The sequence below is a fragment of the Meriones unguiculatus genome, chromosome 11 (genome assembly GCF_030254825.1).
Source record: "Meriones unguiculatus strain TT.TT164.6M chromosome 11, Bangor_MerUng_6.1, whole genome shotgun sequence".
Taxonomy (NCBI): Eukaryota; Metazoa; Chordata; class Mammalia; order Rodentia; family Muridae; genus Meriones; species Meriones unguiculatus.
In genome coordinates this window covers 49,133,638-49,148,576 of record NC_083359.1, presented here as the reverse complement: position 1 = coordinate 49,148,576, position 14,939 = coordinate 49,133,638, and the positions used below count along the sequence as shown (strand labels likewise).

The following is a 14,939-nucleotide window of genomic DNA, read 5'->3' as shown; positions in this document are numbered from 1 at the left end:
AATGTCCATTTCCAGCACTGTAAAATCCAAACCAGAACCAGACCAGAGCAGCATCAGGAAAACAAATGACAACAACAACAACAAAACCAAAACAACAACAAAAACCCACAACAACAACACCCCACAGAAATAAGCCTGCTGCCTGGCTTCCACGCCACAGCTCTCACATGGGACAAACAGAGCAAGGACTTTCCTTAGTGCCCTCAGACACAGGCTCATCAAATACAACTGTGTCCTTAACAGTAATGGTGAGGGACTGCTAGTGGAGGCAGTGGCTCTCACTCTGCAGAACTACAAACCTGAGAAGCCAGGCAGATTCCCTGCTCTGCACTGGCCTGCGACAGAAGCTTTCTGCCACCATCTCCTATCTACAGAGCCTGCAGGACAGGATGAAACCCTGCAGTGGGGATGGCCCCATGCAGAGGACTCACAGCCTCCAGCCCCTCAGCCTGATTCCCCTGCTTTATGGTTCAGGGGTTTTCTGAGCTCTCTGGGCCATTTTAAAGGAGTAACAGCTACAGGTACTAGTAGAGACATTTATGAGCAACAGGTCCCTGATCTTCAAAGCCTCCCTGCTCTGGAGCAATCTTCAGGATGTGCTATCATCAGCTCAACCACCAGCCTGGGAGGTCACTTCAGCAGCACCTAACACAGTGACCTCCATTTGTATCCGAAGGGACAAACCCTCTGCAATCCAGCTGAGCTACAGCCAGTCATATCACCCCACCTGTCAGTTAGCAGGGGACATGCTGCCACTCATCCAAGAAAGATTCTGCCCTTCCTCTCATTCCCTGGGCAGGCCCACTGACAGTGCTGAAGAGGGCCTGGGGTCCAGAGGAGAGGAACCCAAGTTTAGGGAGGGCACACGAGTATCAAAGCATCTAGGCACTTACTTTAGAAATGTCCCACCTCCTGTGTCCTGACGGCCCTCTCCTGCCCACCTCAGGCACCCAGGGCCACCCTTGACAGCAGCTGCTTCTCAGGTGCAGTGCCTTTGGCAAACCCTGCCAGTGCCTTGCTTTCTATGTTCCCCACCCACAGGTGGTTACAACTAGGATGAAGCCTTTGAGGCAGAAAATGGCCCCAGGGAAGACTTCCATTTGTGGTAAAACACCTAATTGCATTGATGTTGACACAATTGCACAGGCACAGCCCTAAAGATCAAAATGGGGAGCAGCTCGAGCTGCAGACAGCTGGGCAGAGGTAGCAGAGGATGAGGTGAGCAGATGCCTGGTCCATCTAATATGCCATACTTCCAGTATATAGACACTATGGGCTGCACACACTTGGCAGGCAGAGAAGGCGTCATTCAGAGCCCACTCTAGCACCAGAGGGCAGGCCCCTCCCAGATGGCAGGTGCATGACTGGGTCACCTGCTTCCTACGCAGCAGCTCTTCTTACCAGCTGGGAGGCAGAGGATGCTCTAATCTGCAAGATCCTATGAATGCTGTGCTTCTCCCTCAGTTTCTAGTACCCATCAGTTGGGAGTGTTCTCCCCACTCCTCGTGCATGGGTCCCTCTTCACCTATGGACACCTTCCAGGTACAAGTCCTCTCCTCCGGGCTACTCTGTCCTCAATGACCTTACCTAGCTCATGGTGCCAGGCACCACCTCTAGATGACAGCCTCTCAGTTTCTGCCTCCTGCAGGCCTCTGTCCTTGGGTTCTGGATGTACCACCTGCTTTGCATGAATGCCAAAAGGCCTCACAAAACCCATGTCTTGTCTCCAAGTCACCATTTACTAAATGGCAACTCTTTGCTTTTAACCCTGCACACCACTGATGTTGCCATGCACATTCTCTCATCCATGCCCAGACCTTCAGTGCTGCATTCTAAACACACCAGGGGCTGACAGCTGCCCCCACCCCTCCCACCTCCCCACAGTCACCTTCTTCACCCTCCACATTCAAACTCCTCCCCCACAGTGTTCCCTATCCCATTCCCCAGACCACAAGAGGTTTTCTGGAACCTGCTGTCCTTGCGGTGGCTCGTCCCCTCACCATGCAGGACCTTGCCCTGAAGTTTACTCTGCTTAGATGCTTAGATCTGTCTCTGAGATTGATATATATATATATATATATATATATATATATATATATATATATATATCACATTGCCTTTGAGGTCTTCTCTAACTGCAAGTAGGCACATTCCCACCAGGCATGTTCCCACTTGTCTCCGAAGCAATCACCAGCTGGTATGCATAACACTCCCCGAGCTCTCAACATCTGTGTCCCCACCCTACTGGACTTGCCCTAGCACTGCGCGAATCTGCCTGGCATGCACATACCCTGCACTTGGTGGAGGGCAGGCACTACTCTGGGCCATGCTACTGGCTGGCCTGGGCTACTACACTGACAGATCCCAGGGCAACCTAAAGAGCCTTGGCCTCCTGTTGAGCGCTGGGACTAATTTGAACCCTTTGATTTCCTAATCGCTTATGTGTGAAGTTTTCCTACTTTAGCAGTGAAGGTAGTTGCTTAAACATCTCTAATTTTCTCATCATGTTTTGCTCATTTTTTAGTAAAAACAAGTTTGACTCCTAGTAGTCCTGTGGATAAGGAGAAATAAAGATTTTCCCTCCTGTTCATGGGGATTGTTTATAATTACCAATCGATCAATCTAGTATTCATATTCCCCTCACAGTGTCCTTCTTGGGGTGAACATGGGACAGAAAGGGAATATGGTTAGAACACATACTACGTGCCTTCTACACTTGAACACCAATCCTAGAGTCCTACTGTACAGTCATGTTAGCATCTCCACCTCACAGGTGCATATGAGGACTGCAAGTGTAGCTCAAAGACACATTGAGGACTTGAACCTAGCATGGACTCATTCTTTCCCATCTTACACCCTGAACCCCAAGATCATAGCCCTGAGGGAGGCACACATCAGCCCTTTACTGTCAGATGGTAACTATCCCGGGCTGCCCAGTGACTCAGCTTGTCCCTGGGGTTCAGGCCCTTCTCAGAAGTGACTTGTGCCAGAGAAGGTTCCGTCTCTCACTGGGTGGTCCAGCCTAGAAGATACTGGAGGCAACGAGAAGGTTGTCTGGGACCTGAGGGCTCCCTCCATGCTCCCAGAATCCACATGGTGGAGCAATGGGTCATCATTCAGAGACTGCTCCTCTGTGGACTGTGGCTACCCCTTTCCCATTGATGTGTCCCATGGCCTGACTGCCATTTCATTCCCTAACAGCAGGGAGGGGGCTCCCCAGGACCAGACCTAATGGACTCTCACAGCTGTCTGGCTGTGTAAATTCAGTCAAGTCACGTCCCCCAACTGGTTCCCCATTTTTCTGCTCCAGTTGAGGGGAGAGTAGAGGAAATGAGCCATTATGGGCACTCCCCAGAGTTACTGGGAGAGTGCGTGAAGCCCACTTCATGGCTGACTAAAGAAGCCTGAAGAACTAATGATTGTATTGAGACCATTTCTAGGCCACACCATTTCCATACATATGCTCAATCAAGGCCCCCGGTGTGAAACTTGGTCTCCTGGCTAAGAGTTAAAAGTCCGGGAAAAGTGAGTGACTAAAGGCAACCAGAATATCACATGGCCCTCCCTTGCCACATCAGTTCTTTTCAGCGGTGCTGCTGCCTAGGTGACTCCCATCTAAGTGTCTGGAGACACTGTCAGAGTCGCTGGCCACCAAGCCACCATCAACTTCCTTACCTTCTGAGCTTAGAGAGTGTTCTGCACCATGAGCTGCCTGGACAGCTGAGTTAGCTCATCAGCATGAGTTGAGCCTGTTCCTTGCTGTAGCTGACCCTGCTCCTCAGGCTGCACTCATGGCTGCAGGCCCCTCTGTGAGCTGTGAGACACGTCTTACTCTGATGGTCATGGGGGCTGGCAGGGACGGCAAGCCAGGCTGAGTGGGCATTCTGTGCATGCCAGGAGGCTCAGCGGGGGCAGAAGGCAGATGTCCCAAGTTCCTCACGTAACCTGTGAGAAATGACGCCTGGCCTAGTGCCAGCATATTGTTTCCTTCCTCCCACTGCACCACTGTTCAACCTGTGAGTTGGTGTAGGCTGATTGTCCTGATGGGATGCAAGGAAAGCCATGTGAAGCCCCACCAAGAGATCAGCCAACTCCAGGGCCTCCTAGCCTGTCACCTCAAGTGGGAGCAGTGCTAGGACTTCAGGCCACTAAGATCTATGCCTGGTGTCCTCTGCACAGCAGTAACACTGGAAGCCCAGTGACATAACCAGCACTGGTTACCCTAGACAGCATATTTTAAAGTTTGGAGGAAAGGTTGACCCTCAGACAGGAAAGCTGTCACTAGAATGGGTGGCACCATTATGAAACAAGTCACACCAGCTTCTGTGTGCTGTCACCACACCTCTGCTATTACAGGGATTTTGTTGCTTTCTTTTTTCACTAACCCTAAATTGGATGGAGGGTATTGTGCCAAAAATAACCTAATCTGCTTCCCTTTTTCCAAACTGAATTTTCTGAGGCTCCAATGTTTAAAAATAAAAGCCACGAAGTAGGGCAGGCAATTGTAGTAATATCTGTGCTGCCAACTCGTATCCTTTTGGGACTAAAGTGAGACTTTAAACACAAAAGCAGGACTGTGACTGCAGCTAAAACAGTGCCCCTGTAAAGGTATACACTTAGTGGCATTTCTTTTAATACTCTCAGGCCTATGAGATCTTTGTGACTTTGAGCCCCACTTTACAGGTAAGGACACTGAGGCAGAGAGTGAACCAGGCCACAAGGCAATGAAGGCCTAACATCTGACCAAAGGTCTGTGTGCAGTCACATGGTTGCAATGTGACATGACAGGAACTCCAGACATGACATGAACTGCATGTTCACTGCAGGTTATGCTGTGTCCCCAACATCTCAGAATGTCACTCACTCTCTGTCCTGTTTCTGAGGAGCCCAGGACCTCTTACACACTCTCACTAGTGACACCAGCAGCTGTCACACTACAGCAACTGTCTGTAGCTCTAAGATCACACAGAGACACACACAGGCAAAATCACATACACTGCAGTATGTGATTCTCCATACTGATTCTCCATATCTCACTCAGCATACTCCTCAGTATGCTGACTGCCAGAAGTGTCTGCAGAAGGGGAAATGGAGGCACAAGGCCTGTAGAGGGGCAAATCCATAATCACCATGTTAGTAAGTAGAACACAGGCCACACCTAGCTTACCACCCTCCATCCCCACAGATGTCACTACTGAGCCCTTGAGAGTGCCAAGAGGCAACAGCAAGGTTGCTTCCTGTTGTATTTGTAGGTTCTCAACCTATCTTTCCAGAGCAAGCAGGTGAGGAAACATCTGTGGCCCTGTCACAGCAAGCTCCCAAGTGTGAACAAGAGGAATCCAAACAGCCCTGCTCTTCTCCCGAGGCAGCCACTTGCTGCAGCTCTGGAGCTACACTGCTGGGCTGGCGGACTGTATGCCTTGATGTTCAAGGGCTACTAAGCACACCCTTTGCATACTGGACAGACAAGGGACATGAAAGGGCTGTGGCTCTCAAGCAAGCCAGCTAGGAATGGCAGCTTGATGCGTGTGGAGCAGACATCTGAGGCCATGCTCCACCATAACACCAGAACCCCAAGTTCCTTATTTCATCTTCCTCGGCCACATTTTCCAGCTCTTCCTGAAACCCATCCTTCAAGGGAGCCCCAAAGTGGGGGTTGTGGCAGGACCTAGGACTGTGCCAGGACTGTGCCCATGGGTATCACTTGGAGGGGGAACAGCAGGCACAGCTTGTACCCAGGGAATTTCCCCCATGAAACAGAGAGCAGCCATGCCCTAGGCAGGCTTTATTCTGACATGGGCAAGAGGACCCTTAACAGAAATCTTGAAATTGGCAATGGTGAACTGATAAGAGGAGTAGAAAAGATTTCAGAAGCTCATCAGCTCCCCTCATGCCCACAGCTCCCACACCCTAGCTACACACTGGGTTACTTCATTCTCATGCTCATTTCTCTCACCTGGAGAAGGACAGCAACACAAATACCAAAGGGAACAAGTGGATCTCAATGACTCAACAGAAAAAGCCCCCACCAAGCTCTCTGGCAGGGTGAAGACTACATTGTTTTTTAACACATGTCCCTGACCATGGATCTCAGAGACTGCAGATAGCTTTACAAGATCCTATAAGCCGACCCTTCTCCATGCTCAGACCCTCTTAACGTGGCACCATAGCCAAAGGGTTCCTTTTTAAACTGCTCACTGCAGGATAAGGGCCTCCCTTATCTGCCAGCTGGGAAAGACCCTGCCCAAAGCAGTCTGGCCCAATCACTTGGAGGATTCTTGCTTCCCCTATGTTGACCCTGATGCCTGGCTTGGGACACTCTTACATTGATGGGGTGGCAGGGATGCCATCACAGTTGTGCCATGCCACCTGCTCGGCGGGGCCTCTGCCAACTTGGCAGCCTAGAGCAGACAGCTTGCTATTCCTGATGCTCTGAGACTCCGTGTTAATTTCACAGCTTGTTCGTACAAAGGAGAAACTTTGGAAACACTCCCCTCCAACCCTGACAGTTTCTCCCCAGCTTCCTCTCTGCCTGGCCGGTGCTTCCACTCTACCCATGTCCCAGTGCCCAATCTTGGCCATCACTGCTTTTTGTTCCTCCCTCTTTCTGTGGCCTCCATCACCTCAGCGACTCTCCAGTCAGCCATTCCCACTAGTGTACTGGGGACTTGTATCCCAAAGGATGCTCCAAATTCCTAAGTGAAAGGACTCTCCAGGATTTCAATGCCAAAGTCACACTTGAAAATTCCTCAACAAGAATCTAGTCATAGAATATCCTCAACACTTCCCACTCACTATTAGAGCAACCTACAGTGACCTGTACAGGGAACAGGCAATACTTGGGCTGGAGAGACATAGCAACAGCCCGGAAAGGCCAGCCAATTCCCTAGGCAGAGAGGACTCAGCCAGTATCCTCAGCACTGTTGCAATACTGTGTGCTACAAGTACACCAGATTCATGCTTCTAAAACGTATTTTCTTACAACTCCTATCCTGTGACACATCCTATGTAAATTAACACACTAGTGTTTATTTCATTTGCAAGCATGCCCCTTTGTTTGCCATCTCACTCAGCATCTGTAAAGGCCTAATGAGCAAATGGGGAGGAATAAAACGAGAGAAAGGAGGAAAGGAGAGAAATATCAGTGCAGCCTCGCTGGGTGCAAGGCTTCAACCTCTGGCTTTGCCCAGTGCCTCTTTCCTAAGCGGGGATCTGAGGACAGAGGCTGCCTCCTGCCCCAGGGCAGACAGGAGCTAGCAGGGCAGGTAATGAAAATCGGTATGCTGTGGAGGGACATAATCTCTCTCACCTCGAAGGCCATTGCAACTACACTTATTTTTAAACCCTCTCCAGCCCTGGCCATGTAGCTTGTGTTTCAGTGACATCCTGAACAACTAGGCAGTGATGAGGACTGTGGAGCCTAGAAGGCTCTTGACAATCCCACAACAACTCAAGATAAAAGGTTTGAGTTGTACGAGTCAGTAACACCTTTTGAGGAAAAGAGCCTCTGTGTGGGCTCAAGTGGGCCCTGGCAGAGCACACCACAGCCCACTGCTACCCCTGTCTGTTCTGTGATCTACTTTATTCATCTCCCTCCCCATCTGTCCCTCCCAGGGTCACACCAGGTTCCAAGGGATAAGTTACTCTGCAGGGAAACATTTTAACAGTATGTTAAATGACAGCCTAGCAAACCACAGAAGCCATGGGATGTGCTGCCCAGTTCCTCAAAGACCTCTTGAAGTCAGGCCCCCTTCATTAATGGCACCAACTTTCCTCCAGGGATCTGAGTGAGCCTCTGCAGCAGGTCACAGTCCTTGGGGTCCATCTTTCTCAAATGCGACAGGAGAACACAGCCAATGCGAGGCTCCACAGAGTGGTCACTGAGAAAAGCCATCTTTCTGCTCCCTATATGGGGGCCTCTGGCACCCCCATGTGCCACATTGGCACAGAGTCCAAAATTCAGAAGAAATGCCCACTTCCCATTGTTTCATTTTCACGAAGAGCTGAAGCAGGCATTGTTAAGGAAGGGAGCAGAGGCCAAAAGTGGAGGAAGGCACATTTGACCTGCTGATTCTCCATTCTCAGATCTGAGGGGATAGCAGGCTGCTCAAAAGCCACACTCTCCTCCTGAACACATAGCACCACTGACAATCTCAGAGTGCTGTCACTTTGAGCAGGGCAGCAGGCTCCATGCAATGCCAGAGCCAAGACTGCATAACCCTGAGAACTTAAAGGCACATTCAAGGGGGAACCCACCAGCAACTTCCTTTCAGCAGCTCTGATCTGCCCTGCCCACTCTCTAGGTGGGGCAGGCTACTAGAACAGAAGTGAATACAGAGTCTGGTCCACAGAATAGACAGACAAGCATAGGACATAAGCAAATGCAGAATGGACAACAACAGAATGAACAACAGGGTATCTCACGTCCATCACCTATGTGGAAGGGCTCCAGGAAGAGTGGTCAAGATCCAGGGCCATACCCTTGAGTCTCCACAGAGCTGGGCAGGTCCTATGAGTGTGTAACACAGTGAGCATGTGACACCATGGGCATGTGAGAAACTAACCAGAGAGCCATGTGTGTGGCAAGGATAGCATCTAGGAGACAAGAGGATCTGGGGCCACAGAATCACCAATGGCCAAAGCCAAGTATTGACTGGTGGAAACAGGGTAAGATCAATCTTATGTTCAATAGAAACCTGGCACTTCAATGTTTTAAACAGATGGCATTTAGTTGTTTTACACTGGCAACTACTTCACTTAAAAACAAGAAATAAGAAAGCCCCATTGTCTGGTCACATCAAAGGCAGAGGAATCAGGTCGGTCCACAGGTGTAAGTTTCCCAGCTGCGTCCTCAAACCTAGGTGAGAGACCATATTGCCCAGGACTCCCATGTGCTGGGAGGAGTCCTAAGATCAGCCATGCTTCCTCTCTGGCTGCACTTTGCTTTTCCATGTTATAAAATAGTTCACAGGTCTGGAGAGATGCCTCAGCAGTTAAGAGCCCTGACTGCTCTTCTATAGGACCTGGGTTCAAATCTCAGCACCCACATGGAAGGTCACAACTGTCTGTAGCTCTAAGATCACACAGAGACACACACAGGCAAAATACCAACACACATAGAAAATTAAAATTAAAAATCAGTTCACATATGTAAACATATTATTATAATCTTGAACTGCTATAAAACCTTGGGGTTTGGTATTTTAATGGTACCTTCACACAATTCCACCAAGAAAATGAACACAGCACCCACCCAGTGAGATCCTAGAAGATGATGAGATAAGGTAGGTGCAACATGGGGCTGGCCGACCTAACTGTGTCTTAGGAAATGCATCTGTGGACATTCATTCACTAGATGGGACTTTTAAAAGATCCCATGTCAGTGTCTGAAAGAACAAAGGAACAAGCTGCAGAGATTTGCTAACACTGATGCACTGAGAGATTTGTTTCTTTAGTTGAGAACCATGTATGTGCATGTATATTTGTGTATCTGTGCATGTGTGTGTGTGTGTGTAGCTATGTCTGTGTATATATGTGACTCAGTGTGTATCTGTTTATGTGTATACACATGTCTGTGTGGACATGTCTGTGTATCTGTATGTGTGTGTGAGACAGTGTGTGAGTGTATGTGTATATACTTGTCTACATATCCTTGTGTGTTTGTATGTGTCTGTGTCTGAATCTCTAACTGGAACTCTCTGGCTAGGCTCTTCATTAAAGATGCTGGTTCCCATGGTCTTCTATGAGCAACACAGAGAGAAAACATTTTGGGGACCCCTGCCAACATGTGAAAACTTGGCTGCAAATCACCTCTCTGAACTCTGAAACAAGAACCATCTGCAGCTTTCACCCTGCAGTCTTAACTTGCTAACAAAAGATAGGAGGGCAGCTTAATTTGCGATCCCACTGAAATCAGGGACAAGGCAAGGCTGCCCACTCTCTCCATATCTCTTCAACATAGTTCTGGAAGTCCTTGCTAGAGCAATAAGACAGTTGAAGGAGATCAAGGGGATACAAATTGGAAAGGAAGAAGTCAAAGTATCACTATTTGCAGATGATATGATAGTATACCTGAGTGACCCCAAAAACTCTACCAGGGAACTCCTACAACTGATAAACACCTTCAGCAAAGTGGCCGGATCTAAAATTAACTCAAAAAAAAAAAATCAGTAGCCCTCCTTTATACAAAAGACAAAAGGGCTGAGAAAGAAATTAGGGAAACAACACCCTTCACAATAGCCACAAATAACATAAAGTACCTTGGTGTAACCCTAACCAAGCAAGTCAAAGACTTGTATAAAAAAAATTCAAGTTTCTGAAGAAAGAATTAGAAGATGGAAAGATCTCCCATGCTCAGAAGATCTTTTATTGTAGAGGATTGTTTTAGCAATTCTGAGTTTCTTGCTATTCCATATGAAATTGAGAATTTTTCTTTCCAGGTCTGTAAAGAATTGTGTTGGTATTTTGATGGGAATTGCATTGAATCTGTAGATTGCTTTTGGTAAGATGGCCATTTTTACTATGTTAATCCTGCCAAGCCATGAGCATGACTTCCACACATGAGCTGTGGCACAAACGTACACACATGAGCACAAATAAAACATGTAATACATTTAAAAAAACTCAGTCCTGCACAGAGGACCATCAACAATGTTCATACAGACACAAGGTCTGCAAGGTCCAGAGCAGAATTTGCATTTCAGCACCACTGACAGCTCCCACTCCTGTTCCTCAGCATTCCAGAAACTGCACAGAGCTGCAGGCTCCTAACTTCCAAAGTGCCAAAAGAAGCAGAGCTGGATGTCCAGAAGAATGTGCCCATGACAGGTACTCACACAAAGAAGGGCACCAGCTGCACCAGGGTCTCCTTCTTGGGGTTGGCAGCAAACTCTGGCACCATCTGGATGACCTTGTTCATGACATTGCGTAGATAACTCTGGAGTTGCTTTCGTCGTTCTTCCACAAACTTGGCATCCTAGGAACACATGTAGAATGTGTGCACTTAGTAACTTGCTTCAGAGAGGATCTTGTGCAACATGCACCCATCAGGTGACACCTGGCAGAGAAGCTGGAGTACAGCTCAGTGGTGGAGTGCTTGCTTGTCACATGCAAGGCACTGTGTTCTATCTCCAGCTTCACATATGCTATGGAAAAATGCCTCGGACAATATTTTTATAAAGCACAGTAAAGGCAGTCCCAATGCTTGTGCACAGCATGCTCCCATATATGAGTGAGTTAACGAGTGAATGGATCATCCAGATGTGGTGTTGTTTCTCAGGTGCCACAAGAGTCTAAGTGTGGCATCACAGACCAGGGACAGACTGATGAACACAATCATTGCAGAGGCTCTGAGGGAGTTCTCAGACCACTGCAAGCAGCATAAATGCACCTAGTATACAGGTACACATGGTTATTAATCACAGTGCCATCCTCTGGAGTACATGCATAATTTGCCTTCATACTTTTGTTTTGTTTTGTTTTTTTTTTTTTTTGCCTTCATAGTTTTTAAAAATATGATCCTGTTGTTAATTACAAAAGTTTCAAAATGTGGCAAAGCTGTGTGGCATAACCCTGAAGGCAGGCACAGTGTCTGAGTTACAGTCACACCATGACCCAAAGGCTCCACACTCCACCCTGTGTCTGTCTGGTCTTTACAGGTAGGGCTATTGCACCTGTGCTTGCACCTGTGTGATGATCTGATGCCTTTACATTCTCTGGGCACTCCTACCTACATGCCTGCCTAGGCAGGCCCTGGCTCATGACAAACCAACCCCCTGTCTCTGCCTCCCCAGTGATGGAATTACAAGCATATAACATCATACCCAGTTTTGTTTTTGTTTGTTTGTTTGTTTGTTTGTTTTTAAGGAAATGAGCTCCTGCTGAACAACTCTTCCCTGTGCCCTGTGTTCCCCGTGAGCTGTAACATTATAAGACAACCAAGGTTGATGACAGGTTTAAATGGGAAGAACTAGCCCAAGGCCCTAAACTAGATGGCAGATAAGTATTTTAGACCCTTCAACTCAGAAGACAACCCCCAACCTTCAGAGAAAAACCCTTCTGGCCTTCTCTCACTGTCAGGCACCTGCATTCAGTTCACACAAGTCCTACTTCGTCTTTGGCTTTTAGCAGAAGCCACCTGTTGTGTGGACAGAGGGATGCCTGTCACCTCAGTACCAAGTCAGGCTGCCTGACTTCTGATCTAGGCCCATGGACTGCTGTGAACAGCTCTTGTTCTGATCCTTAGCCTATATTTCCACATGCTATGTGCACATGTGCACAGCAGACTTCATGCCAGCCACTTGCTTTATAGTGAAAAGATAAGTTCTCAGGTGTCCCCAATAGCTCTCATCTAATGAAACCTTAACCATTTCCATAGCTGCTTTATCATTTTGGCCTTTTCACTGTGCACTGCTGGTGAATTAAAGTCAGGGCCTCATGCATGCTAAGAAAGTGCTGTACATCTGAGCTACATCCCTAGCCCATGCTAAGATAGCTATAGCCGGGTGTGGTGATGCATTCCTATAATCCCAACACTTGGGAAGTAGAAGCAGAAGGATGATCAAGAGTTCAAGGCCAGCTTTGGCTATGCAGCAAGTTTGAGAAATGCCTGTGCTGTCAAAAGCAGGACAATAAAATAAATAATGAACAATTACTGCCACTTAATACTTCATTCTTAAATACTTAGTATATAATTCTAGAATATGATTTTACGTTACCAAACATCATTATTGCCTCTAACAAAGAGAATGTTCATGGTTGGCATTACTGACGGAGCTTGCTGCTTCTGGAGACTTTTGCTTTCTGATTTTGTTTTTGAGACAGGTTCACATATTATATGCCAAGCTGGCCTTAAACTTGTGATTCTTCTGCATCAGCCTAGAATTTTAGTGCTAAGGTTACAGGTGTGCACCACCATACCTGAATGCCCCTGTAAAGTAGATGGAGGTATCAAGCCCAGGTCTCAGCCAGAAGCTCTCCAGAAGGCTGAGGGGCAGTGTGGACAGGCCATGTCAGCCCTTCTCATGAGGAAGGCAGTTACAAGTGCTCACAGAAGTCCACAGACAAGGTTTGATCCAAAGGTATGTTTTGTGTAGACTGAACAGTGTTTGGGAAGATTAAAGCTTTCTTAAAAAGCCAGATCCCTTTCAAACCCAGCAGCCCTGTGGTCTTGTCTTCACAACAGCTGCAGGCCAGTTCATTGGTGCTTGTCGTCCCCGCCCTGTCTCATTGCGTATTTCACATAGGTTGAGCCTCACTCCTTCATTATGAAGGAAGGCCTCATCCTTCATAAGATCCCCCCACAGTACCTAAGGGGAACAAGAACCTTGAAAAGAAAAGTACTGGCTGAAATAATAAATAAATACGGGAGATACACCAGGAAGGCAAGGCTGGTGGCCAGAGAGAGCTGTGTGGAGGTCATGGTCCATGACCAGGTGAGAGAAGACACAGATCCCAAGAAGGACTGGGTGGAGGAGGCCAGGCTGGCCTGGACACAAGTCCTTGGTTCTAAGACTTGCTGGACAAGATGGCAGAAGGCAAAAACCCAGCACATCAGTGAGCTTGTCCTTCAGAGCCTGTGTGTCATTCAGGGTACCTGGGGTGGTAACTCAGGCACATGGAGCCAGCCCTGAAAGGTCCCAGAAACTAGTGAATTCTGACTGGAAGCTGCCAGTGTGCAGATTAGAATGTGAGCCCAACACATGACCCCTAGGACACCTCTGGATGCCACTTAATGAACTGGTGTTGCCCATGGACCTGCTACTGTTTGGCGGCGTCTCTGTCTGATACCGACATCAATTATCAATGGAGCTGTTCACTGAGTAAGCAGGGATGTTTTAATGGGAGTATTTATTACTACCAGAAAAGGACCATTTTACTTCAAGCCTCAGAAAAGGATAGCATTAAATTAGGCATTGTTCTTTTGTTTTGTTTTTTAATTTAAATTTATTTTTTATAATTTATTTACTTTATATCCCAGTTGTAGCCCCCTTCTGGGTCTCCTCCTGATCCCACTATCCCTCCCTCCTACTCCCTATCTTCCTTTCCTAGTCCTCAGAAAAGGGGAATTCTCCTTCCCTACCATTTGAACCCAGCCTATCAAGTCTCCTCAGGACTGTCTGAATCCTCTTCCTCTGTGGCCTAGCAAGGCTGCCCTGCCAGGAGGGAAGTGAACAAAGAGCAAGCCACAGAATCCATGTCAGAGCCAGTCCCTGCTCCCTTTACTAGAGGACCCACTGAGCTGCCTATTGGCTACATTGGCTACATCTGAGCAGGGAGTCTAGGTCCTCTCCATGCATGGTGCTTGGCTGGTGCATCAGTCTCTGCAGGATCCCCTGGGCCCACATTTGTTGGCTTTGTTAGTCTTCTGGTGGAGCTCCTGTCCCCTCCGAGTCCTTCTATCCCCCCACTCTTCCATAAGATTCCCTGCACTCTGCCCACAGTTGGGCTGTGAGTCTTAGCATCTGCTTCAATCCCCTGCTGGGTGGAGTCTTTCAGAGGACACTCCTACTGAGGGTAGACATTAAGACTAGGCTGTACTCAGAATGCAGGCTTGGGTTTCACCCATTGCAGAATCATTTCTGACATGGCTCTTCTCATGCAGGAAAGCTCCACCCTCCAGTGATGCCTTTCCAGAATAGGGAAGTCGCTGTGCTTCCTATGCCCCCTCACGCTCTAACCAAGCTCAATCTGGCGTTTCCTGAGGACAGTAGGTCCAGACTTCCAGGAGCAGCAGACAGACCAGTCTCTGCTGAGAGGCAGCAGCTTCAAAGTCAGCAGACTTAAACAGAGAATTTACAAACCTTAAGGAAGCCTGAATTGGCCTCCAGTGACCACCATGGTGAATATTGGCGCTAGCTCACCTATCCATCTCTGCCTCCTGAGCATAAAGGAAACCAAGCCTGCCTAGCACATCTTGCATTATACCAGAGCCACAGGCA

The 14,939-nt window shown here is 48.1% G+C and overlaps 1 protein-coding gene across 3 annotated transcripts in view; it reads right to left on the bottom strand.

Annotated features, from left to right (window-relative positions):
- Nucleotides 1–14,939, bottom strand: part of Snx29 (sorting nexin 29) — a 423,868-nt gene that overhangs the window by 9,601 nt on the left and 399,328 nt on the right. For all 3 annotated transcript variants that reach the window (XM_060364193.1, XM_060364194.1, XM_060364195.1), the window contains one exon: nucleotides 10,836–10,975. In XM_060364193.1, the coding sequence (XP_060220176.1) occupies nucleotides 10,836–10,975 (140 nt within the window). The remainder of the gene's footprint in view (nucleotides 1–10,835; nucleotides 10,976–14,939) is intronic.